General features: G+C 41.6%; 1 protein-coding gene across 1 annotated transcript in view; it reads right to left on the reverse strand.

Moving 5' to 3' along the window:
- Positions 1-26,759, reverse strand: part of RASGRP1 (RAS guanyl releasing protein 1) — a 97,283-nt gene that overhangs the window by 6,526 nt on the left and 63,998 nt on the right. Inside the window, exons 7-14 of the mRNA XM_015421353.1 lie at positions 19,363-19,536; positions 18,833-18,949; positions 18,311-18,586; positions 15,688-15,768; positions 15,190-15,294; positions 13,944-14,053; positions 11,724-11,868; positions 8,793-8,829 (exon numbers count right to left, since the gene is read on the reverse strand). Coding sequence (XP_015276839.1) covers positions 8,793-8,829; positions 11,724-11,868; positions 13,944-14,053; positions 15,190-15,294; positions 15,688-15,768; positions 18,311-18,586; positions 18,833-18,949; positions 19,363-19,536 — 1,045 coding nt within the window. The remainder of the gene's footprint in view (positions 1-8,792; positions 8,830-11,723; positions 11,869-13,943; positions 14,054-15,189; positions 15,295-15,687; positions 15,769-18,310; positions 18,587-18,832; positions 18,950-19,362; positions 19,537-26,759) is intronic.

The following is a 26,759-nucleotide window of genomic DNA, read 5'->3' on the forward strand; positions in this document are numbered from 1 at the left end:
TGATAATTCTTTTATTTTCTTTATATTTTTAGAATATATATATATAAACTATTTAAATTTTATATATAATTTCTAAAAAAATATAAAGAAAATAAAAGAATTATCATGTTTTCCAGGTATTTCCAAAACAAGTATAAAGTTATCCAGCAAGATACTCAGAATCCAATGCCACATTCCGATTACAGCAAGTGTTGAACATGTTGAAGTGAGTGTTAAAGGAAAGTTTAATAGGATTTATTCCTAATAAATGTTTTTAGGATTACAACCATATATATTCTGCTATCCAGTTAATAATGGTGAATTCATGGAGCACAAGTTCATCACTCCCCTTCTGATACAGCTCAAAGTGCTCCTCCTGAAGAGCTGCTCCTGGTGGACAGGGACCCCCAGAAATAGCATGAAGGACAGTGTGAAGTCCCTTCTAATATGGGGATCAATCAAACAAGAGAAATACTCTGCAAGCGGCATGTTAAAAGAGATCCCCCAATAAATTGGGGAACAGTGCCCAGTGTCACGACTGTTAAGTTCTTGCATTTCTATATCGATTAGTCTCTGTTTAATCATGCCACAAGCCTGCTTCTCTGAAAGAAGGGTCAAATCATCCATGTTGAGCCCCATACGAGTAATTTTCCCTTCAACACATGTCAACCAATCTGATAGGGAGGATTCATGCAGCATATACGCGATGAGACTATTAGACCCACTTCTATAGAGAAGTCGTAGCCAAAATTTAAATGTTGAGAGCCATGCTTTGGTGACTAAACGAGAACAGCAGGTATAAACTGATTTCCTTTTGTATAGTAAAAGTGGGAGATTGCAAGTACACTGCTATTCACTGATTTTACCACCTCCTTAATGTGGGAGGCCCAATTAGCATTGTAATGGAAATGTATACCAAGGTATTTGAAACTCTTCACCTGTTCAATAGGGTTTCCCCAAACAGTCCATCTAGAGGGCTTCCAGCTCCGACCGAACACAATAATTTTGGACTTATGAAAATTAAGGGACAGCATGTTCTTATCACAGTAGACTGAGAAACGTGTTAGCATTTTTTTCAACCCAACCTTCGAAAGTGAAAGGAGAACGGTGTCATCGGCATACAACAATAGCGGGCAGTGTCTTGCTCCCAACTTGAGGAAATGCCCATTAACACTGTTCATAAAGGGTGCCAGATAATTTTTAAAAAGAGATTGAACAATATAGGGGCCAGGATACTGCCTTGCTTGACACCCACTGAAATTGCAATCTTAGGCGTTAGGTCTCCTTCTTTTGTACATCTAACCTGGCAAGTAGTTTCTGTGTATAATTTTTTTAATCAAAAAAAGCAATTGTTTGTCAATCCCCAATTTATTCATTTTCCTTCACAAGATGTCCCTGGGCACTGAATCAAAAGCTCCCTTGAGATCTAAGAAGGCTGTATATAATTTGCAACCTTTCCCTTTCCTATATTTATTTACTAGATGACTAAGGACTATGCAGTGATCTAGGGTCGACTTGCCCTGGCAGAAGCCAATTTGTTCTGGCCCCAGGATTTGCTGTTCTAATATCCAAGATTTAAGTTTATCAACCAAGTGGTTGGCGTATAACTTCCCCATGATGGATAAAAGACTGATTGGTCTATAATTGTTTGGGAGCTGAGGATCACCTTTTTTAAAAACAGGAACTAAGACTGCATTCTTCCAATCGTCAGGAATTACACCAGTCCTGTCTACAGCTGTAAAAAGAGCTGCAAGGAAGGGGGCCCACCATGGTGGACCTTAATAGCTTCAGGTGGGATAGCATCGGGCCCACGGGCCTTTCCCAATTTAAGGGCTGCAATTAGAGAATCAGTCTCAGTCTGCACGGGGGCCCAACTTGGACAATCATCCAAGCAGACATCCAAATCCTCTTCAGGAATGTATCTGGTCACCTGGAAAATCGTTGTAAAATAATTGTACCAGACGTCAGCTGTGACTAAATTGTTTGCTGACCCCTTTCTTCCCATGGACTCAGCTATCAGGGCCCAGAATTTCCTCGAATCATTGTTGGTTGTGGCCTGCAAAAGGAGTTTCCAATTTTTAATCAGGAAATCTTTCTGCTTATTTTTATAAAGTTGGTGTAGCACCTTTTTAACTTCAAAGAATTCTTAGGGGAGGTGTGCTAAATTTGCCATCCTATAATGTTGGTAAATGTCACGTGACTTCATCACCTGACACTCATTGTCAAACCACCCATACTTAGAGGCTTCCCCACTGCCCCTATGTACCTTTACTTGCACCCTCATGATCCCGGCGAGATCATTAACAAGCTCATCGTATAACGGAATCCATTCTAAAGGTGTATTCTCAGAGCTATGAATTTATCTAGATTACTGGGGCCCAGGTACCTCGCAGTCATCTCAACTACCCTTTGTGTCCAGATAACCCTAGGTAGCTTAGATGATGCACTGCCATTTTAACCCTCAAACCTCCATTCCTACAGGGTCTGACAGGGGCACCCAACATCAAAGTCAGTGGGAAATGATCACTTTCAAGGTGTTCAGAGATTGCAAAGTCCTTCAGCTCCTACCTAAGGGCTGGTGTGATTAGCATGTAGTCCACCACACTACAACCCCAGGGGGAGACAAATGTAAATTCACCGGGGTAGTCGTAGGGATGTGATCCATTTAGAATGACAAGATTGAATCTCATACAGAATTAAGCAAGATATGCACCAGTTTCATTAAAGGTTTGATCTTTAGAAATCCTCAGTTCAGAGAGACAAGGATAGCATCCTACGAGTCAAGACCCATCTTCCCTGCCAACCCTACATTATTCTGGCCTCCTCTAGCATTAAAGTCACAAGCAATCAGTAGGTTCGAGGTTGGGTGATTCTGCTGTAAACCCTCTAAATATGAGAAGAGCTTCTCCCAGTAGTCAGACATAGGACCCTTAGCTAAACATGGTGGCAGGTAGATATTAATTACAATTAAAGATTTCCCTGGGCTCTTCAGCAGGCAAGCCTGCCCAACATGACCACAATCATTCAACAGGCAGACCTCCCAATTTAGATTATTGGACCAAAGTAAAATGACAAGATTGAATCTCATACAGAATTAAGCAAGATATGCACCAGTTTCATTAAAGGTTTGATCTTTAGAAATCCTCAGTTCAGAGAGACAAGGATAGCATCCTCCGAGTCAAGACCCATCTTCCCTGCCAACCCTACATTATTCTGGCCTCCTCTAGCATTAAAGTCACAAGCAATCAGTAGGTTCGAGGTTGGGTGATTCTGCTGTAAACCCTCTAAATATGAGAAGAGCTTCTCCCAGTAGTCAGACATAGGACCCTTAGCTAAACATGGTGGCAGGTAGATATTAATTACAATTAAAGATTTCCCTGGGCTCTTCAGCAGGCAAGCCTGCCCTCTATGACCACAATCGCTTAGTGGGCAGACCTCCCAATTTAGATTGCTGGACCAGAGTATACCTAAGCCCGCCTGAGGACGACCAAAACGTTTAGTTTTAAAGGCACATAACGAGTGGGTCTTAAAACCCTCCATAGAAATTTCATAGCAGGCCCAGGTTTCTTGCAGTAAGATCACCTCAAATCTTGCCAGGAAAATTTTAAAGGTGGGATCAGCAGATTTGTTCTTCCATCCCGCGATATTCCATGAAACTATATTAAAGTTAGGGCTTGCAGTCATTCAGAATCTGTTATCCGATTGAGTATCTTGTTCTAGTCAAAGAATACACCTCTATTCCTCGGGGCTATACCGCCTGTGGCCTTATAAGTGCCTTGGGACTTGTTAGCCCCTAACGCATCGTCCACTAAGCAGAGATGCATTCTGGCTGGCACACTTTCCTGGACTGCCAGAGTGGGTGTTAAGGTGGAGGGTTGAGGGGTGGCACAGTTGAAATACATTTCCATCACTGACACAGAATGGGAAGGGGCCATGGCTGTCCATTTTAAGCTTAACCAGCTTGTCTCTCAGTCTCTCCAATCTGTTTATCATTCCGCTCTGCTCATGGTCCGATAGCTCAATGAACACTTTCTGAACTTCATCATCAACAAGCTCTTCTTCATCTTGTGTCAGCTCTGGCTGAATAATGTTTGACTTGAGTTTATTGACGGTATCCTCTTTGTTGGCTGAATCCTTGAGATTGCCACAGCTTGGGGGGTATATTTTGAGTGTAAAACTGGAGATCTAGGGTACTTTTCCTCAATAATAGAGGTTTCAGGATGCCATTCTCAAAGACTCGCGTTGGGAAGATGCCTCTTGACCAAAGAAACCTTTTGTTCTTTAAAAGGAAGGCTGGAATATAAGGAGTATTGAAGGTAAGGAGTACTCTATCACACCGATCCATTCTGGGTAGAACTTCCAGGTCTGTTAGGTCGCTTATCTCCAGCCCATCTTCTATCAGTGCTTTCAAGTGTTTCTTAACCGCCCTACTTGTGTTCCAATTCAAGTGTTTCTTAACCTCCATTCTTGTGTTCCCGTTTGGGGTACAACCCCTATAAGGGAAGATGTTCAGGCAGACTTTGGCAGGTTGTAACACTAGTTGGAGGGAATTATCATAGTTGTCTGCCTTTAGGATAGCCTGGCTGGAGTCAGGTCTGATATTACTAACAGGGCCATGCTTTAGTTTTCCCATCTTAGGGTCCACCTGATTTCTGCACTCATTAGAAATATCATTGCTGAGCGTTGTACACTTGCAGTCAGGTGGGGTTCTAATCTCTTTGCTGAGAAACTCTATCTTGTTATTCAGCCACTGTAACAGTTTACAGATATGATCCACTGTTCTAGCCGTCAATTGCAGCAGTTCTAGAGGATCAATGGCTGCTTCCAAAGGGAACTTCTCCCATATGTTACGCTGTGCCATGGGGCTCTCCTCCACAATACCACACTCTGATTTCTCCCCAGAGCTCCCACCATCAGACACTGTCGTTTCCAGGTCATCAGCCAGGTCCCCCCTGCTTTCTAACACAGCAAAGCGTTTGCAGTGGGAATTTTAGGTAAATAATAGTCATCAATTTTTAATTGTTTTGAGGAGGGTGGAGAGAGGTCTTCATCCTGTCTGGTGCACTTATTTGTGTTCATTATAAGGCCAGTAGAAGTCAGAATAGACCCACACACTATCTTGCTATATGCTGCAAAAATTTAAATCACATAGAATACTGCTGGTCTTCCAGCCCACTTATTAGATACTCAGCTCCAGGCTCAGTTTTCAGTTGCCTTGGCTGGCACCCCGAGTAGCTGGGTAACTGCTAATCCACTTAAATCTTTAAAAAAGATAGCAGCGATCTTAAAAAATGCTAAGTCCATGCCAGTAAAAATCAAAAGGGAAAGAAAAAAAAGCGGGGGGGGGAGGGGCTTCTCTCTGTTAAGTAAAGTAAAATGTACAATTTACTCCACTCTGAACAGAGGAGAGCAAAAAAGAGAGAGAAAAAGGAAGCTGGCCCAGAATCACTGTATGTTAAAAATAACTTAATGTATATTAAATAAACAGCTTGTTAAAATGTTAAAACATTAAAAGCTCAGATAAGCCTTGGAGCAAGTACCTTCGGCATGCTTATCTGGAGCCGCCCTTCCAATGACATAATTGTTAAGGCAAAAGCAATGCAGGTAATACCAGGATGTATCCTGGAGATAGGGACAGACGAAATTGGGAGGAGATATTTTTCCCACAGTTTACTAAAAATGTTCCTCCTGTAGAATCACTGTTGCGTCCTTTTCTTTGGTAAGAGGTTACAGCTGTCGCAGGGAGCTTGTTTAGTTTAGATTAGTGTCATCTTATCTTCCCTGGCTGCAATAAAGGTCAGTCTGCTGTACGCCAGTAGCTCTAAAGTTGTGCCGTTGGTATTATAACTTAAAGGCAGATAAGATTTATAAAACTTAATTAAATCTTAATTAAACCAGGAGCTTTCTTCCAACACGTCCTTCAGAGGATTGGGCGGAACCGATAAACTACATATTTTAGGGACATTGTATGCTGCACCAGCAAGCACCAAAACTAAAGGTGTAGCTAATTAAAAACCTTTAGTACAAAGACTTGAGGGGGGAGTCAAAGTCTGGGGGAAAATATAAAATTTCTAGACTAGGGTCTTCAAAATTCAACCAGATTATCATCCACCAGCAGCAGCATCGACAAGGAAATCCTCGAGATTTGCTATTCAAAAAAAAAGAGTAGTTTTGTGACACAGCATGGGGTTATAGATATGGTAAGGCATTCTTAAGATGTAATTATTGTACTGGTCTCTTTTGAAAATCCTAATTAATGATCATTTACCAGCTAAATGCCCTGGTTGACTTCTGAAATGAGGAAATAATCCATGCAATTGACATAATTGCTCCTGGGAGCCCTCTCTCAGGACGAAGAGCCCAGGCACCCCCTTGGTTTACTGAGGGGCTGCAGACACTGAAAATACAAGGGAGACCACTAGACTGACAGTGGAGAAAGACTCAGGGTTTTGGACACTGTGTGACACAAAGTGTTGGACTGGATGTGCCATTGGCCTTCTATTCTTAGGATGAATCTGACAAGGCTTGGGTTAGAGCTCATTTTAACACCTATTTCATGGCGATGATGGCTGTGGTAACACCACTGCATCTGTAGCGTGTAGACTTGTGGTTCTAAGTGGTCAGGGGCCTATCGGGTTCTGGCCTACAGGAGGAGGTAGACTGCTCTGCTGCTCACTGTGATCATTTCGCTAAGCACTTTGCAGACAAAATCTCTCACATCTGCTCTGACTTGGACTGTACATTAACCGTGACAGAATTGGATGGTCCTGGGGCTTCTATTTTGTCAAAATGGGTAGGATTCCTTTCACCTTATCCAGTCAGAGGATGAGGCCAAGATTCTTGGAAGCTACCACCTGCTTGTACAACCCTTGCCCCTCCTGGCTGCTTAAATCTGCCGGGCACACTGGGTTTAGGAAACATTAAATGCCTCCCTGGGAGTAGTCACTACTGCCCTGAAGTACTCTCTAGACCCAGGATAGCTGAATATCTACCATCCAGTCTCAAATGGTAAGGCTGGAACATCTAAAACGAATACTGTGAGATACTGTGAGCTGATGGCGGGTTGAGAACTGCGAAAGATGGCTGTTACTGTTTATGGTGAACGATCACTATACTGTTTATGGTGAACGATCACTAGCACTTTATTATGGTTTTAGAACTGTTTTAATCATAATTTATGTTTTTAATGTGATTATTTGTTGTAAGCTGCCCTAAGCCGGCTTTGGCTGGGAGGGCTGGGTAAAAGTTTGAATAAATAAATAAATAAATGTACCATTCCTGAACAAGGTGATTGAATAGTGGCTGCTGGCCAACATCAGGGATCCCTAAATAAAATGGATGGTTTGGATCCATTCCAACCCGGTTTCAGGCCTGGTTATGGGATTGAAATTGCCATGATTGCTGGACAGTGGGAGTGAGACCCTGTTAATTCTCCTGGACCTCCCCATGGCCTTTTATATAATTGATCATGATATCCTTCTAAACCACCTATCAGGGTTGGGACTGGGAGGTACGGTTCTATAGTGGTTTTGATCCTATGTCAAAGGTAGTTTTCAGAGTGTGGTAGTCAGGGACTGCTGCTATGCCCCTCTGGCCTACAGGATTCTGCAAGGTTCCATCTTGTCCCACCAAACTTTTCAACGGAGTTGCACTCCCGCATAAAGGGAGCCAGTTTGGTGCAGTGGTCAAGTGTATGGACTCTAATCTGGGAGAACCGGGTTTGATTCCCCACTCCTTCACTTGCAGCTGCTGGATGACCTTGGGCAAGCTATAGTTTTGTCAGAGCTGTTCTCTCAAGGTCAGTTCCGGAAAGAGCTCTGTCAGCCCCACCTACCTCACAGGCAGTGTTCCCTCTAAGCTGAGTTAGTGTGAGCTAGCTCACCGTTTTTTAGCCTCCAGCTCACACATTTTTGTCTTAGCTCAGGAAAGATGGCTCCAGAGCAAACTGATTTTATGCAGCAGCCAAGCTACCTGCTCACAACTTTAATGCCAATTGCTCACAAGGTAGAATTTCTGCTCACAGGACTCCACAGCTTAGAGGGAACATTGCTGCTGAACCAGAGCCTTCTGTTGCATAAACAGGTGGCAGTGGTAGCCAGGGGTCCCTTTTACCAGCTTTGGCTGGTGAGCCATCTGTGGTTCCTCCTGAGGTGCATGGGGGAAGATCTTGCCAGTATGGTGCATGTCATGATAACATCTACAGTAGATTACTGCAATGAGCTCTACATGGGGCTGCCCTTGAAGACTGTCCAGAAGCTACAGTTGGCACAGAATGCTGACTGGAGTAGGGCATAGAGACCACATCACTGCATCTACACTGGTTCCCAGTTTGCTTCTGAGCCCCAATTCAATATGCTGGTAATGACCTTTAAAGCCCTATATGACTTGGAGCCAGCATACCCTTCTTATATAAAAACCTACCTGTCTGGTCATCTTCAGAGGCCCTGCTTCAGGTGCCTCTTCCATCTCAGGCTAGATAAATGGTAACCTTGAAAAGGGCCTTCTCTGACATGGCACATAAAAATCTGGAACTGCCCCCCCAGATAAATCTGCCTCTTTCTGTTGTTGTCTTCTGTGAACAGGTGAAGACTTTTTTGTTTTATTTGGCATATTCCCAACAATTGCTACTGGCCCTTCTCCCTGATTTTAGTGTTATGTGTGTTTAAATGTTTTTCTTGAATTGTATATCTACTTTATTTTAAACGTTTTTAACATTGAAATGTTTTGATGTTCACTGCCTTGGGGACCCTATTTTGGTGGAAAGACGACACAGAATTTTTTAAAGTCAGTCAATCAAACAGAATGGCACTTACCTTTACACCTATATCCTTGTTTAATAACTCCCCAAAGCTGAAATTGAAGCAGAAGAAAAAGAAATATCACATACAACTTAGGGCTATAGTTATACCTCATGTCAGTCCCAGCCCATACTCCAATTCACCAAAGGCATCTGAGCTGGATGACCACCCACCATATGTTCCAAAACCTGCTATTTTCCTTTACTCCTTGGTCAAAAAGCAGCATTTTTCTTATTAGCGGCAGATGAATTCTCAAAACAAGAAGATCAATGAGAAAGATAAGAAATTACAGCCACCCACAATATCATCTTCAAAACTAACAAGATCTAGGTCATGATTGTAATTTAGTCTCCACTTGAAACTTGTTTGTCCTGGAAAATTACCAGCAAATGGCAGATTTCAGAGAACTGAGCCTATTTTAAAAACAACTCATCTAATAAATTCAGAGAACCTGTTTTGATTTGCAAGCATCATTAAAACTGGTCTGTAGACTTCTTAGGAGGAGGTGATGGCACTTCATGTCATGCCTAGGGGTCCCCAAGCACTTTGCTTCTCCCAAGCTAAAGATGACATAGCCACCATAGGGTAAAGAGCTATACCATAGAATCTGAGCATGTTTTTGATCCTGATACACTGAAGCAGCCTTTAGGGGTGCTGGTTAGAGCTAAGGAGACCCTGCCCAATATAGAAATAATAGAAAAACATTATCTCATAAGAGGATGGAATGAGACTCTCAGCAGTTGTTCTTTGTTCCTGAGGAAGGATAATAAGGTCTGAAACACTGGAAAAATTACCTAGGAAAAGTGTTGGACTTTTTGTATATTTATGGAATTTTTGTACATTTATCTTGTATATCAATTCTTTGGCTTATGCATTTTCCTTTAAATGAAGTCTCCTTTGTGAATATTCTGTGGGAAATTCAGATCACAGTTGTTTTTTGTGGTTTTGTTATTCTTTGCTACTTGTTACTGTGTGCTGCACTTTTGTTGTTGTATACCATATAGGTCATGGTGCGTCTTTCAAAAGCATTCCCAATTTGCAATTAATTTGCATGTTTCCCAAAGGCTCATGGAAATCCTTTTGAAAGACTCACCACGACCTAGGTAGTATATAGCAGGACTGGGCTAGCAAATATAGGGATTGTTGGAGATGTATTGAGGGTGCCACTCTTGAGAGCCCCTCTAAGCTTTCTTACCCTGTGGAAGGGAGCTCAAAAGGCATTTAAGGGTGCGGGAGCAATGAAAACGGTATACGATTTTAGAGACAGAAAGCCGAAGTAAGGGCAGAAGGACTCTGATAAATGGCCCTTTGAAACAAAGAAGATGCTCAGAAAGTTCTCTCATAATAACTAATTTACTAATACAGAACAATGTGAAAAACAAGAACTCTACAAGTATATTGTTTTACTAACTCTTTTAATACTAATATTAAGTTTAACATAAAGGGGGTCTCCCACTCTTGGGTTTTTAGTTAGTGTGGGTATCTTTCCTTTATCCATAGTTGTAGTTCCCCTTCCTATATTTTTCTTTGTAGTTTGTAGTCATATTGAAAAAATAAAAATACCCCTCCGGGGGGTTTTTAAAAAAGGCATTTAAATGCTTTCTGAACGCAATTAAATGCCCTCTGAGGTGGCTGTTTCCAGGTCTCATGATGCCCCCCCTCCCCAATTCCACAGTGGGAGGTAGAGGGAATCCCAAGGACAAACCACAGCTCTCTTGGCGCTGCCAGCAGCAGGGTCTCTCCTCAAAAATAAGATTTCTGGCATGGCTATTTGTGTGATGGGGTTTTTAATTAAGGGGGCATGGCCCTCAAAATGCTCCATTGTAGCTACCAGCCCATTTCTACAGCCTTTAGTAATTTTGAAGACCCCCCCCCCCCGTGCCATGCATCCTTACACATTAATACAAGGGGCATGAAACCCAGACTCTTGCATGACAATTGAGGGGGCAGGGTCATGTTTAGATGTTATGTCCCCAGCTAACAAGATACATTTGGACTAGATTGGCCATGATCAAAGGAAACCTTTATTTATTTATTTAAAATGTTTAAGCATTTTAATGCCCTTCTTTCTACTGAGCATCTCAGGACCTTGTGTCTACTCTTACAAAGGTCCTGTTATCTCTAGCCAAGTAAGCTTACCATATTTGTTTTTCACCATATCAGCATAACAGCCCTCCAAGTAGCCTTCCTCCAGTCTAAGAAGCTTTGTTGCAACCTAAGTGCTCTTCCTCCAACAGAAGAGCCTCTTAATTTGGAGGAAGGCTCCAAACCTGAGCCCAAATGAAAAACTGGGTATAACTGTTTTAATTAGTTTCAGTTCAGTTTAGTTTATTGTAATTAGCCATTGGCCATTACAAAATTACAAAACACAAATTGTGAACAAGCTATAGGTTAGAGTCAGAATATACAAAAATACCAAAGATCAGTAACAAAATATGACTAATTTAATACAGTAGCCTAAATAATGCCCCTTCCTAATGCCACCTTCACCTTTTACTAAAGATTTTAATTAATAAATAAACTTTGCTTAGTGGGCCCAGCCTGGCCAATATCCTGCTACTTGGTCCAGCTCAATGGCTGGCACTGCACAACTGAACAAGACTTTTCCTGGGGAAATCTGCCAGGAGTAGGAAAGGAGTGAAAGCTGAAAAATGGGGCAGATAAAGGGAGGTTGGCTGGTAGATGGGAAGGAGATAAAGAAGCAGGAAAAGGGGGGAAGCTATAGGGGCTTTCAGGGAAGAGAAAGAGGAAACAGGGGAAGAGGAAACTGAGACGTCCACTGCAAGTCATTGTGAGTCCCCTGCTTATAGTTTATATAAGAATAACCATTATAGATAGCATTTCACAATAGATAGCATTTCACAATTTATTTTTTGGAAATATGCCCCACTATCCACCACACACATGCCCAAAAAAAAAACCAACCCAAAAAACACCCAAGCTTACAAATCCAGCACAGTTGTCACAGAATGTGGGCTTTAGGTAAGTGGTCTCCTGGAAGTTGTGGGAAAAGCCAAGGCATAATTTAGAGTAAATTGAGCTGGCTCTCATAAAGTAAGCTGTTATTTCATCCCTGCTAATCAGGCCTTCCCTGCAAACAAACAACAAAGAGAGTCACAACTGAAGCTTAATCATTCTAGAACAAGGAAGAGTTAATTCCCCTCCCCATCCCTTCCTACCCAAATACCCAACAACCCAACAAGGTAAATGCAACAATTCATTTTCAAAACAAAAAATATATGCAAGCATATAAATTAATATGTGTGTATCACACACATACACGGTATGGTCCTGTCAGGCAGGTAGCGAGTTCTGCAGCAGCTCATCTAAAATTTAGCAAAACAGCTCAACTGATTCTGAACATGCAGTACAATTATCAAAACAAAGAAGGAGCCCAGAGAATAATTTACACCACTGTTACCTTCAAATTGCTCTTTACAATTCCTAATGCCGTGTTAGACAATGAGCAGAATCAAAGGAGGAGGGGGAACGGCACAACAGGAATCCCCTAAACATATAAGAATTCATGGTCTCTTGCTTTAAAAAACACCCTTTGAGGCAATGGGCTGAGAAAACAAAAATATCATCTCAAGAGGTTCACACCCCTCCAGGAAAGCGATCTGAGACAGGGCCCCTCCTCCTCCCAAGTTAGAACCCACTGCCAAGCCAGGCCACTAAGAAGCCTATTCAGACTAGGGAGAAAGTTGGAAATGTGACTGTTTCACCCCCAAAAATGTTACAAGCAGACAAACTTGTTTTTTTGTTTGGTGACACAGAAATGGATGACTGCCAATGATTCCTATAGGTAAAGGAGATTGCAAGCCTGTGAGCAAAAATTCTACTTCGTGAGCCAAAAATCTATGAGCATAAAAGTTGTGAGTGAGCCTAAAATTTCTTTAAATGAAGGAAGGAAGGAAGGAAATAGATGGGAAGAGAGGACTTAAAGATAGAAAGGAAGAGAGAGGCCCCCTGCAGGCCCTCCTAGTGCTAGTGGTGGGAGGCCCTCTGAGGAGTTCCAGGCCATGTTCCCAGAAGAATGCCATCGAGGGGGGGAGGCGGACGCATGGCCTGGACAAGAGAAAGTGAGCCTAGGATCTTCTGTGCCACCAGAGCAATGTGCTCCATGTGGCACAGGAGCGCCTGGGGCTCACTTCTCCAGCAGACCAGTTTAAATTGGACTGCAGGAGAAAGTGAGCCACCGGCAGCAATGTGCTCTGTGCAGCACTGGAGCCCCTGGGGTTCACTTCTTCAGCAGACCACTTTAAACTGGACTGCAGGAGAAATTGAGCCCAGAATCCTCTGTGCCACTGAGAGCGATGTGCTCCACACAGCACAGAAGCGGGAGGCCCACAGAGGGGGGCCAGGCCACGCTATCCAAAGGCCATTGAGGGGGCCCAGGTGACTTGCCTGATGCAGCAGGCCAGGCAGGGCAGCAGGACGACAACAGCGCAGGTGGGACAGGCCAAGTGGTCGGCCCGAGCAGGCCTGGGCCTTGGTGGGCTTGGTCAGCTTGGAGGCAAAGCTCTTGGGCTGCAGCAGCAGGGCGAAGACTGACAGGCGCAGCTGAGTGGGTGGGTGGGGCTGCCCAGGAGTGGAAGCATCTGAGCACTCAGCTAAAAAGCTCTGCAGTGGGGAGGAAGGCTGGTGCACTTCAGAGGGAACCTTGACCAGAACTGGAATTCATTCTCACAGCTAAGGATTTCTTCCATTTAACTAACTGCAGTCAGAGACTGGAGGGGATACAGTTCTCTTCCTTTTGCTACGCCCACATCTGAGCACAGTGCCTGGCTCAACACTCAACACTCACTGCGCATACATGTCCTGTCACCAAAAACTTTGAATACACTGGTAGCAGAGTGGCTGGATCAAGCAGTACTTGTGAATCAGACTCTACCCCTGCTTATGGCTGGGGTGTGACTAATATACAGCTAGGATGTAAATCGATGATCTATACAGCAGGGTTAACAGCCCAAAGGATCTGTCACTCATTTCACTGCTTATTCTGTATCACAAAAACCAAGATCACTTTTTCCACATGGCAAATTTCAACAGATGGACATGACGGAAGGCAACCTGCTCATCTATATGTAACTTGAGTTACACTGGCATCTCTGCAGTTGCAATAACGCAAAAGTAAATGTGAAACCAGTGTTTGGATGTACTCACCTGTCTTTGTCCATTATACAAAAGGAAAAAGGAAAACTTGCTGCAATCTTCTCAAATTCTTCCTGAGAAATGTAACCATCCTGATCATGGTCATAATTTTTGAAGACAGACTGGATAAGGTAAGAGGAAAATTTAAAATAGAAACAAACTAAATATCACCAGGATTTTTAAAGTACTTGCTCTGTAGCAGATGAGTATCAAATTTAATTCCAGGAGTTTTATACCGGATTTTTTAAAATTAATGTCTAGTATGGTTTTGTATGGTTTTACAGGATTATGCTGCAGTTAAAGGGAGTAGGACAGGTACACCATCCTGAGTTCCTTGGAAGGTGAGATCCAACTAAATAAATGATTATTTAAAAAAAAAACTTGTGGGAATGTTTCTGAATAAGAAATTTCCATTCCTTTAATTGGCATAGCCAACAGAAGTATGCAGTGTCCCGTGAACTGGGTTCTCGAATGATATATGACCATTTGACCCTGTTAACAGAGCAAGGGGACTTCTGTGGGATGTACTGATTATAGTCTCTGCATTTAGCCAACTGCAGCAGTATACATATTGCATGCCTATCACGGCTTTGTCTAATGCACAGCTAGCTCAGAAATTGGAAGTGTTCTCTCGTTGCTTACACAACTTGACAAAGATAAAAGAACCCCACACTATATAGCCATTTGATTTTCTCTCCTCCTACTTCCTCACAAATGCCCTTATGCTCAAGATACCATATTCCCACCCCCACAGCCTCCTACTATCCTTGTGCACAGTGGAACTGAAGCTATATACAGCACTGGGGACATTTTATAAACACAACCTTGATGCCTTCAGAATGGTATCAAGGTTCTCATATGACTGGGTTGTTTGGTATGGTGACCACAGAGATTAACATGCCTGTGGCATGATTCCCTCCTCCCACTACAAAGCTTAGCAGCACACATCATAGGAATTAGGGTCATCAGACAGTGTTCTCCTGCTCTGGCTATACACACAATTATTACTTGATTTCCCGATTCATACTGAGGCTGCAACTATATGATAAGACTGAGGCAGGTGAGCAAATGTAACAGGCCTACCATCCTCCATGATGAGTACAGGATTGGATCCCAAAGGGGAAGGCTTCTTTTACAGCAGAAAAGTGCCTCTGCTAGCAGGACTTATCTGTGGGTCCCCCTAATGTGTAGCTGGAACCGCATAAAAATGCAGAAAAATGACACAGAACATATGGGGCAAATAATGAAATATACTCACATCTACCATTCTCTGAACATGTTTGCTAATTATCTTTGGATCAGGTTTTGGAGCTATACCAGAAGCCCAGTCTGCTACTACTGGTGGTTTGGAAGGTGTCAAAGGCTAAAATAAGAATCATAAATTTGTATTATTAAAGGAAAGAGAATAATGAGGCTACAATACCAAACCTGCAACTTTAATAGAGGCTATCAATATTTGTTTTAAATATTTAAATTAATATATCTTAGCTGTATAGAGTTAAGATCATTGGCGTATCATTTTCATGAGCAAAGAAAATGCTGTACTATAGCTGATGAGTGCATTGCACTTTTTCTATACTACAATATTCTCATTCAGAAACTATTAGTTGTAAGAGCTCTTCCTACATCTTGGTATACTGCAACCCCCCCCCCCCCCAGGCAAATCTCTAAAAATCCTGGGGAAAATATCTGCATAGAAAACATAGGAGGACGAAGATAATACTTTATTTTTGAAATCATTCATTAGGATCCTTACTGCAGCCCGGTGACTCCTTGGCTCTCGAGCATATGAAAGTTCATAAATTTCATCTTCTGTATAATAAAGATCAAGGGATAGCTGCAAACAAAACACAGGAACAGTTTACTTCCCAAGACACTGTAACTCCTCTGGAGGGTTGCAGAAAGTAATTTTCATTGTTCCATGCAAAATCAATCATCAACACTGTTATTATTTCTAATAATGATAATTACAGGCCAGGGTGACACAAGCAACAAGAACACTAGCAAAAAACCAGAAGGGATCAATACTCTAAAGAACCAACCATTTGGTCCGTGAGCACAGAACCAATAAAATCTAGCTTTTTGTTTAGCTCCCAATGTCTACCAGCTGGTAGCTCCCAGTCTCAATCTACTTTATAGGAAAATCCCAAAATTGTATCCTTATACTGATTGGTTGTGTTTTAACTGATGCCTTGTATTTATATTTTATTGTGTATGTATACTGCTTGTCAGTTTTTGGAAGCCGCCCTGAGCCTGCCTGGCGGGGAGGGCGGGGTAAAAGTGAAATAAATAAATATAATAATAAATAAACTGCAAAGGCAATGAAAAGGAAAAATAAAAGGATTTCTCCATGCTGTGTCCCCTGTATCCATACACAGAAACTAGTTTTTGCAAATGGGCCGCTCTCTTTGAATCAACTCATTTGTAGTTAGCATTATATAACTATCATACACTGTAGGAAGGGAAGGCAGCATGGTATAGCCCAGTGTTGCCAGATCTTGGAAGCTAAGCAGGGTCAGTACTTGGGAGGGAGACCTTCAGGGAAAACTCTGCAGAGGAAAGCAACGGCAAACCACCTCTGCTGTCACTTGCCTTGAGAGGCTCTTGGTGGGGTTGCCATAGGTTGGCTGTGACTTGATGGCACTCTTTACACACACACACACACACACACACACACACACTGTAGCTCCTATAAAGCACTGGATCCAAACATAAGCTTATGATCAGCCAGTTCTTCTTGTGCAATTAATATTAAATTTCTGGAAGATGGCTATTACCCTTTTGCCTGTTAGCAAACAATGATCCCCAATAAATTTTATCAAAGTATACTTTTGCAACCGGGGAAGCATTTCAACTCCCTATAACAACTTCCTTATAGTTGTTATAGGGACTACTTAGATAAAATACATGAAGAATTTTGGACACCTTGAGCCTCAACCTGACATATAAGACCCACCCTTTAAAAACAACCCAACTGTTTGGCCTTTTCTTCTTTGTCCACTTTCCATTTGTTGTGAGGCTCAAATGGAGGAGGGGAGAATGATGATGTAACCATTTGGGGTCTCTACTGGGGAGAAAAGTGAGGTACCAATCAATGCTCCCTCTAAGCTGTAGAGTCTTGTGAGCAACAATTCTACCTTGTGAGGTACTGGCATTAAAGTTGTGAGTGACTGATTTGGTTACTGCATAAATTAGTTTGCTCTGGAGCCATCCTTCCTGAGCTAAGACAAAAATGTGTGTGCTGGAGGTTAAAACACTGTGAGCTAGCTCACACTAACTCAGCTTAGAGGGAACACTGGTACCAATATCCCAATTAATATGTGAATTACAGTTAGTATATTTTGTGTAAAAGAATTACAATGAAATGAATAGTTGGTACCCTAGCAATATAACCAGCTAAGTCAGAAATGCCCAGGTAACACAGTGCTACAAAACTGCAGTCGGCTACATGACCCATAAAGCCTACTGTGCAAACAAACTTCTACAGATGAATAGGAAGCTGAGATGTCTCTTGTGGGTGAGCTGTATGTCACTGCAGCTCCTTCCACTCCAAGACATATAAGTGCATGAAAGATACAAAGGCAAGACAAATTAAGGGACACATATAGCCCGGCTCAGCAACTCTTGTTTCAAGCTATGCAGCACATTTTAGTTTTAAGGTACAATAAGCTATTGATTATACAACTTTTTTTACTCTTGAGTTTAAAAAAATTAACTGATCAATTGAACTTCTTCAATAAGGAAATAAAATGACAAAGGAATATAAAATCTTGTTTCATATCTGAACCGATACAAAAATAATTTATATTTCACTTGACATTCACATAACGATGGCAGTTTTCACTTAAGGTGGCTTTACACTTAAATTGTGAAAGATCACAGATCTGTTCATTTCTGATGTGTCAAATTATTTTGCTGAAATGCAGTGGGAGGCAGATGTTTTGAGGATCAAAGTCAAAGAGAAAAGAAACCTATGATACAAGGGGAAGGAGAGCAGTTACTAGTCTCAAAGAGAATTCAAATGTACCTAGAATGTACCAGCCACACAAAAAATCCTTTTGCGTGCTATAGAATGGTATTAAAGCGCAGAATTAGTCTTCCACAATGGTTAGCAGCCTTGCACAGTACATGCCACAGTTTCTGTGGAACTCAGCAGTTGCAACCACTGCCATGAACACTTATCATACAGCTTGGCTGTCTCTGGTGGAAAGTTATTAATGTACTGTTAAAGCCAAATGAAGCCCCAGATATATGCATCAATAGCTTACCCACTTCAAATTGTCCTGCCTGGCATATCTGTCTGGCATTTAAGTAATTCCACTTAACTCTAATTATAAAAGGGAGAAAGTACAGTCTGTAATCAAAATACACAGACTTACTGTGAGGAGATGAACGAGATCTTTGTTAGCCTCCAAGGGAGGTGCCATTTCCTGCAGTTGTACCAGTTCATTGACATGATTGTACAAAGAATACAACTTATGAATATTAATTTTTTTGTCTTCTAAGTAATCTGGCATGGCCTCATAAAGGGAGATTAAGTCTTTCAGATGTACTCCAAGGATAGGAATTTTAAAGTTACTGCACTCACTGTAGGCACGCCGATAATTATCATAGTTCCTATAGGATGACAGTAGTTCTGTCATTTCATTGAACACCTAAACAAAAACAAAGAGAAGATAATGATCAACATAGCAGATTAATTTAACACTTGTAGTTAAAATTAAATGTAATATGTTTGCAGCCCAGTTCTATAGATCAGAATCTTCCAGTGAGATACAGTGTCTACAGATAACTTTTCCTTTGAGAAACAAGCTGCAGTTGCAATACCTATCAGATTATTTTGGATTAAACCAATCAAGCATCAATCAAGCATTCAGACATCAGAGAAGAGTACTACTAACCTTATGGATGTCATGTGGAACATGAGAACTAGTTTCTTTAAGTCTAGAGATGGAACTGTGGCAGAGACCACCTATCACAGCCATTAATGTATTAAAATTCTGCAACTGATGAAGTTTCTGCATTGAGAAAGGATCCACAGTTATTATTCAGTTGTGGTCTGGTCAAATGGATGTATCTGATTTTTTTAACATAACAAGGCAAGAGGATGGTCTCAGGGTGATAAGAAATACCCCTTTCAATAGTTCCTTTCTGTGCAGCTTTTAAAAAATACTCTTACTCAATATCCATAAACATATTTTAACCCCTGGTTACCTATTTCACCTTTCCCTTCCAAACAGTTCTAAATCAGTACATTTAAAAAAAAGGAAACTTCAGAATCTTTTGTTTTTGCTGTCTTTCTTTACAGGAAAGTACCAGACATTTCCAAAATATTAATATTTCAAAAATATTAAAGAAATGACTGCTATTATTAACCAGAGAGAGCCAGAAAGAGAGAAATAAATGCCCAAAAGTTCACAACGAGACTGACCTGAGCCACATGAATGAATTTGATGAATACTTCAGATCGAAGCTGCGGTGTTGGTCTATTGAGTACCATTAGCTGTACCCACTGAGATATACCATTACAGAGAGCAACTGAACGTTCCATTGTTGGATTTTCCTTTACACAGCCATTCATAATATAGTTCTGGTAATCTGGTAACTTTGAAAAAAAGGAGAGGAATTTAAAAGATCATACAAGAGAGATTTAAAAAGTTATATACTATTCTTTGTGGATAAATACCCTCCACCCTAGAATTTCTGTAATTGGGACTGCATTCTATGCATGCTTGAGAAGCGTTCAGTGCTGGCCAAAGATTGGCAAAAGGAAAACAACAGGAGATGAATCATCTGTCTCCCCAGCACAATACTGCAGTGCTTGATTGTGCAATTGGACCTGAGTAGAACAAAAAGTCTGCCATTTACTACCTTAGCTAGAATGTCACACCTAAAGAACAGAGACTGGGAAAGCCAAAAGGCTAGATTGAGCTCTTCCTCATAAACATGATCAGGACTGACTCCCAAGGGGAGATTATAAATAATAAGGGTATTTGATTTTTTAATTTATTTACATTATTTCTCGCCTGCCTTTCTTACAGGGACTCAAGGAGGACTACACACAGTGAATCAGTACAATCAATAAAATGGGACATTCAATAAACAATGCACTATGATTGTAGAACTCTGGAAACAACCAGAAATCTAAAAGATAGAACTGAAGCAAAGCATAGATATTAACATGACACATTAAACAGTGCAAACATTACATAATAGGATCCTACTTACAGTAAGCTATACACAATAGTATATGCCACAGTCCCTTATCATTTATCCAAGTAAGTTTGTAAACCGTTTTGTATAGTGCAACTCTATTACCTGTGCAGAAAGGACCTCTTGAAGAATTCAGTTTTACACATTTGCGGAAGCCAGGAGAGTGGGAGCCTTCCTGACCTCCCTGGACAGGCCATTCCATAAGGTGGGAGCCACATGGAGAAAGCACATGTAAGAGCAGTTGTCTGCCCATTTGCAGACTGCCATCTGCAGAATGTCCTGCTCAGATGTGCGCTGTCATGGTAAAGCACAGCAGATACAGGCAGTCCCACAGATCAGAGGGACCAAAGCCATGAAGGACTGTATATGATAGCCAATACCTTAAACTGAGCCTGGTAACAAATGGACAGCCAATGGAGAGTTTGCAGAATGAAAGAGATATGTATGCTCCATCTATCTCCCAACAATAGCTGAGCCATGGCACTCCGCACCAGCGGGAGTTTCCAAGTTGATTTTGAGGGGAGACCAATGTACAGTGCATTACAGTAGTCTAGTCTCATTGTGACATGGATCCAGGCAGCCAGCTCAAGGTAAGAGGCCATCTTATGAGCTAGGCTGAGTTGGTAGAAAGCATTTTTTACAGCTGCATTAACTTGCTCCTCCAGTAACCAATATAACCCCAAGGTTGTTAATTGAACCAGCAAGGGACGGTTTGAAAGCCAGTTTGGTGTAGTGGTTAAGTGTGTGGACTCTAATCTGGGAGAACCGGGTTTGATTCCCCACTCCTCCACTTGCAGCTGCTGCATGACCTTGGGCAAGCCATAGTTCTGTCAGAGCTGTCTTTGAAAGAGCAGTTCTCTCAGCCCCACCTACCTCACAGGGTGACTGTTGTGGGGAGGGGTGGGGAGATTGTAAACCGCTCTGAGACACCAAGTAAAGGGTGGGATATAAATCCAATCTTTCTTCTTCAGTTGAACTCCATCAAAAGTAGGTAGGAACAATGTCCTTCAAGACCTCCACCCTCCCTGCCAGCACTGCATCTACCTTTCCAGAGTTTACTTTCAATTTGTTCACTTTTAGCCAGTTGGCCACAGCAGCCAGGCAGCTATTTAGGCCCTCTACCACATGACCAGGAGATTTGGATAAGGATATATAGAATCATAGTATCCCCCATCACTATATGGTTGTGAAAGTTGGACAACGAAGAAACCTAGATTCATGTGGGTAACCGTAATGGTCTGAAGCAGCAGAACAAAGTTTGAGTCCAGTGGCACCTTTAAGACCAATAAAGTTTTATTCTGGGTATAAACTTTTGTGTGCATGCACACTTCATCAGATACAATGAAACAGAAGTTACCAATCATTATATATAGGTAGAGGGGAGGGAGGGTGTTATCAGAAAGGGCCAATTAGAGTCAAGATGCATAAGTAACTAAGCAGCAAATATAGCTAAGACTGGATGAAGGTGATTGGTAAAAAAGGATAATAAATGAGTTTACAACATATGCGAGAACTGAATGACGTTAGCGTGTGTACTGAGATAAGAAACCAAGATCTCTGTTAAGCCCTGGGCATTCCATTCTCCCGAGTTTTATAACAATTTGTAACTCAGCAGTCTCCATTCCAGTCTGTTTCTGTATTTCCTTTGCAATAAAACATCTACTTTGAGATCCCCCCCACTGAATGTCCTGGAAGGTTGAAGTGTTCTACAGATTTCTCAGTTTCGTGATTCTTGATGTCAGATTTATGCCCATTTATCCTTTGAGAGCCAGTTTGGTGTAGTGGTTAAGAGTGGCAGACTCTAATCTGGAGAACCGGATTTGATTCCCCACGCCTCCACATGCAGCTGCTGGGTGATCTTGGGTCAGTTACAGTTCCCTCAGAGCTGTTCTCTCAAGAGCAGTTCCCTCAGAGTTCTCTTAGCCCCACCTACCTCACAGGGTGTCTGTTGTAGGGAGAGGAAGGGAAAGGAGATTGTAAACCCCTCTGGGAAGGGTGGGGTATAAATCCAATCTCTTCCTCTCTTCTTATCCTCTGATGTAGGGTTTCATCTGTTTGCCCTCTGTGAAGAATTGAAGGGTACTGTTGGCATTTAATGGCACATAGAAGATGAGCAAGTGAATAAGCCTGAGAAAGTGTAGTTAATGTTCTTAGGTCCAGTTACTGTGTTGTCTGGGTATGTGTGGCAGCAAGTTTGGCATTTGTGCTGCTATTCACATGTCTTACCAATCAGTTACTTATGCCTCCTGACTCCAATTGGCCCTTCCTGGCAACACTCACCTTATCCTCTATATGTAATGGCTGGTAACTTCTGTTTCAGTGTACTTGAAGTACGCATGCACACAAAAGCTTATTCCCAGAATAAAACTTCATTGGTCTTGCTGCTCTTATTACTTGATATGTTCCAGCATTTTTATGTGTCTATGTTTTAAATGATTGTTATTTTAAGTTATTTATATGCTTATGATATGTTTTAATTGTATTCTAATTGTATTTTACAAATTGTTATAAGCCACCCTGAGCCCGCCTTGGCGGGGAGGGTGGGATATAAATTAAATAAATAATAATAATAATAATAAATTAAAGGTGCCACTGGCCTCAAATGAAGAAAGCTGACAGGAAGAAAGTAGATTTCTTTCAAATGTGGTGTTGGAGGAGAGTTTTACGGACAAATCAGGGGTTCTAGATCAAATCAAGTCTGAACTGTCCCTAGATGCTAAAGTGACTAAACTGAGACTATCATACTGGGGTCACATTATGAGAAGATAAGAGTCACTGGAAAAAACAATAATGCTAGGGAGAGTTGAACGCAGCTGGAAAAAAAGGAAGATGCAACATTAACTCTATAAAGGAAGCCACAGGCCTCAGTTTGCAAGACCTGAGCAAGGCTGTTAATGACAGGATGTTTTGGAGGGCATTAATTCATGGGGTCGCTATAGGTCAGAAGCAATTTGACAACACTTAACACACACACACGTACAGAGCTGGGTATTATCAGCATATTGATGACAATGAACCCCAAAACTATTTGACCTACGACAAGGAAGCTCTCTTCTCCTTGTTCATCTCTCTCAGACAGACACAATATATGAAGGAATGAACTTTCCCTTTGGGGATGCATCTTGGCCACACGTTGAGGGCCAATGCAGAGAAACCTCTAAACTAGATGACAGAGGAAACACAAGAATTTTAAACTACTGTAACCTCAAGAGTGAACAGCCTCTCCTAGCATCATCACCATCCTGATATATGTAAAGTCAGAAGACTGCAATTTGTCACTTTTTCTTTTAACATTTGCTCAGTCTGATGCTTGTACAGACCATGTATACTCTTTTAATTGTTTATTAAACGTTCTTATATTCCATCCTGTTTTCCAAAGAGTGATAAAGAGGAATGGCAGTGGTGGAAATCACAATCTCTAAAGCACAAAGATCATCCCTCTGCTAGCTAGAATGAGTGAGGTGGGAAACGTGACAACTAGGTAGAGCCTTTAAATGCCAATGCAGTAAAGAATACTGGAAGTACAAATCCTTCCAGAGGGACATGGTCTTTCTGACTTGTTGGTGGCAACAGTTACTACCCAGAGAGAAGTCAGTACACCTGAGAGTATGAGATTGGGGTGGCACCACTAGTTGAAGTCCTGGGACAGCTGCTGGTCTTTTCTGAACTCTTGGACTACGAGGGAATGGGGGAGTTTCAAAAACAATCTTCTGCAGAACACTTCCAAGTTGTTTGAAGACTGCTTATTTAGACACCTGGCACTTATTGGGTTCTTATCAAGGCAAGGCAGCCATTTTCAGCCATTCATGCTTATTACATCAGATATGAGTCTGCAAAAAAAAAAGTGATTCACCCAAGGTCTCTGAATAAGTAGAGGACAGCCTATAAACAATTTGGAAATGTTCTGAAGAAAATTAGTTTCGAAACAGATCCTGACTAGCTATCCATTGTCTATTTTTAATACTGTGTCATCAGCTGAGTGTTACCTTTAATGTGTGACTTGCCATTTGACGTGCATTTTTTCATTGTGCTATTGACTAAATACACTGTCACATTTTTGTCCCTTTATAATATTTTGTCCTACCTACTCTTGAAGTACGCTAGTTGTTGACATCCTTGAATCATTCTGTTCTATACTAAATATTTTTTACTCTAACCTCATTTGGTGCGTTGTTTGTGTCGGCACTGTACTTCTAGTGAGTTGGCATTTTTGTTTGTTGCTATTGCAGAGGGCAGTCTGGACAGTTTGGCACCCTGGGACCATATGATTCTATCGCTGCTAACATAGAATCCAAGTCAGCAAACTGGTTGCCATAGGCTGCTGAGCAGTCCATCTACTCCTGTAGGCCAGACCCCAATAGGCTCTTGACCAATGTTCCCTCTAAGCTGAGTGTGAGCTAGTTCAGTTTTTTGGCCTTCGGCTCACGCATTTTTGCCTTAGCTCAGGAAGGAGGGCTCCAGAGCAAACTAATTTATGCAGTAGCCAAATCGCTCGCTCGCAACTTTAATGCCAGTAGCTCATAAAGGTGAATTTTTGCTCACAAAGGTGAATTTTTGCTCACAAGACTCCATAGCTTAGGGGGAGCAATGCTCCTGACCAACTAAAGAAGTTCTGCAGGTCTACACTGTGTAGACACAATGGCGGTGGTGGTGATGTATTGTTTCTTTGCTGCCATCACCACCACAGAGTAGGCTTTGAAATGAGCCTGTGCCTTGTCAAATTCATCACAAGTACGTCTCTACTGTCAGTCTAGCTGTCTCCTTTGTCTTTTCACTGCCCACAGACCCCCAGTACACCAAGCAGCCACTTTGGCTCTTAGACTCAAGAGAGGGTACTTAGGAGTGATTGTGTCAACTGCCCAGTTCATTTTCTCATTCTAGAAACCAACCAGAACATCAACAGAAGTGCTGATCATATCAACAGGAAAATCCCCATATGTCATCTGAAAAACAATTAGCTCTATTTGGCTGTGGGGACAGATAATCGATCAATCCTGGACCCCTATGGAGTCTTGGCATCCCTTTGAGTCATCGCCCAGAAGGTAGGAAAAAAGTTTGAGTCCAGTGGCACTTTAAAGACTAACGAAGTTTAATTCTGGGTATAAGCTTCAGATTAGAAGAAGTATAAAGGTAAAGGTAAAGGTTCCCTTGCTCGAAAGCCAGTCGAATCCGACTCTAGGGTTGCGGTGCTCATCTCCGTTTCAAAGCCGAAGAGCCAGCGCTGTCCGAAGATGTTTCCGTGGTCATGTGGCCAGCATGACTAAACACCAAGGCGCACAGAACGCTGTTACCTTCCCACTGAAGTGGTACCTATTTATCTACTTGCAATTTCTTGCTTTCGAACTGCTAGGTTGGCAGGAGCTGGAACTAGAGACAGGAGCTCACCCCGTCTTGCGGCACCCGGGTCTTGAACTGCTGAACTACTGACCTTCCACAGCCTGCAGTTCAGCGTCTTAACCACTTGAGCCACCGCAGCATGCACGCAAAAGCTTATACCCAGAATTAAACTTTTTTGGTCTTAAAGGTGCCACTGAATTGAAACTTTGTTCTGTTGCTTCAGACCAACATGGCTACCCACCTGAATTTACCCAGCTGATAGTGAAGTGTCCTGACAAGGGAATAGTCTTCAATTCCCCCTGAAGACTGCCAATTTTAGACCACAGGAAATTCAGGAAAAAATAGACATGTAGAAGAAATTTTCCATTTCCCCCCTGCAATCTATGTCAGTTATCAATGGTGCCTAATTCTACCAAAAGCTTAAAATCCACCCTATGCTCTTACCGACTCCAATTCTTCCCACTGGACCCAGATCCACCTGCTCATACCTAAGCTCATCATGACACACATACTCAACACCTTAAAAGAGATTGGTTAAAGTTACACATGCAAGACCAGATAGTAAGTCTGTGGCATAAAATCCTTAGACACAATCGCAAGCAATAGTTTACTGTTTAATTTCATTATTCAGATTGAGAGCTAAGGCTGAGGGGAAAGTAGTTGCCAAACAATGAACATGTAATGACAAACACATAGAGGATCACAGCCACAAAAACAAAAACAAAAAAAAAAGACCCAAAGGAAACTGTACAAAATGTACTTATAATTCATAACAATATAAGGTAAGTATAAAGATGTAGTGATCAACAATTTTCATAAATATTTCTTTCTAGGTATACAGATGAAAAAGTTCTCAGAAGAACAACTGGATGGCGATATTCTCCGGAGTAAACTTCCGTTTCGTAGGATACTTCTTCTGAAAGTCCTAATAAAATAAATAACAATTTCAACTGCAGTCATGTACAACAATTCTTAAACCCAGGTGAAATATACCATTACTCAATACAAATGCTATACATACAAAAACTTTCTCTCGTATTTTCATAGATTGCAGTCTTTTCAAAACAAAGTAATATACAAAATCTGAAAAGACGACAGAAGAGGAAAATAATAACATTCTTATAAGTAACAATAATCTTCAAATTTCTACAACTCCAAAATACATGAATTTAACAGTCTGGGGAAAAAATTCTTACTCTAAGCCATGGTATATGATACTTCTTACAAAGATTCTTACAAAAGCAGGCAGTCGCCTTAACAGGTGACTGCCCTGTTAAG

This window comes from Gekko japonicus, unplaced genomic scaffold (assembly GCF_001447785.1).
Source record: "Gekko japonicus isolate JY-2015 unplaced genomic scaffold, Gekko_japonicus_V1.1 scaffold581, whole genome shotgun sequence".
Lineage (NCBI taxonomy): Eukaryota > Metazoa > Chordata > Lepidosauria > Squamata > Gekkonidae > Gekko > Gekko japonicus.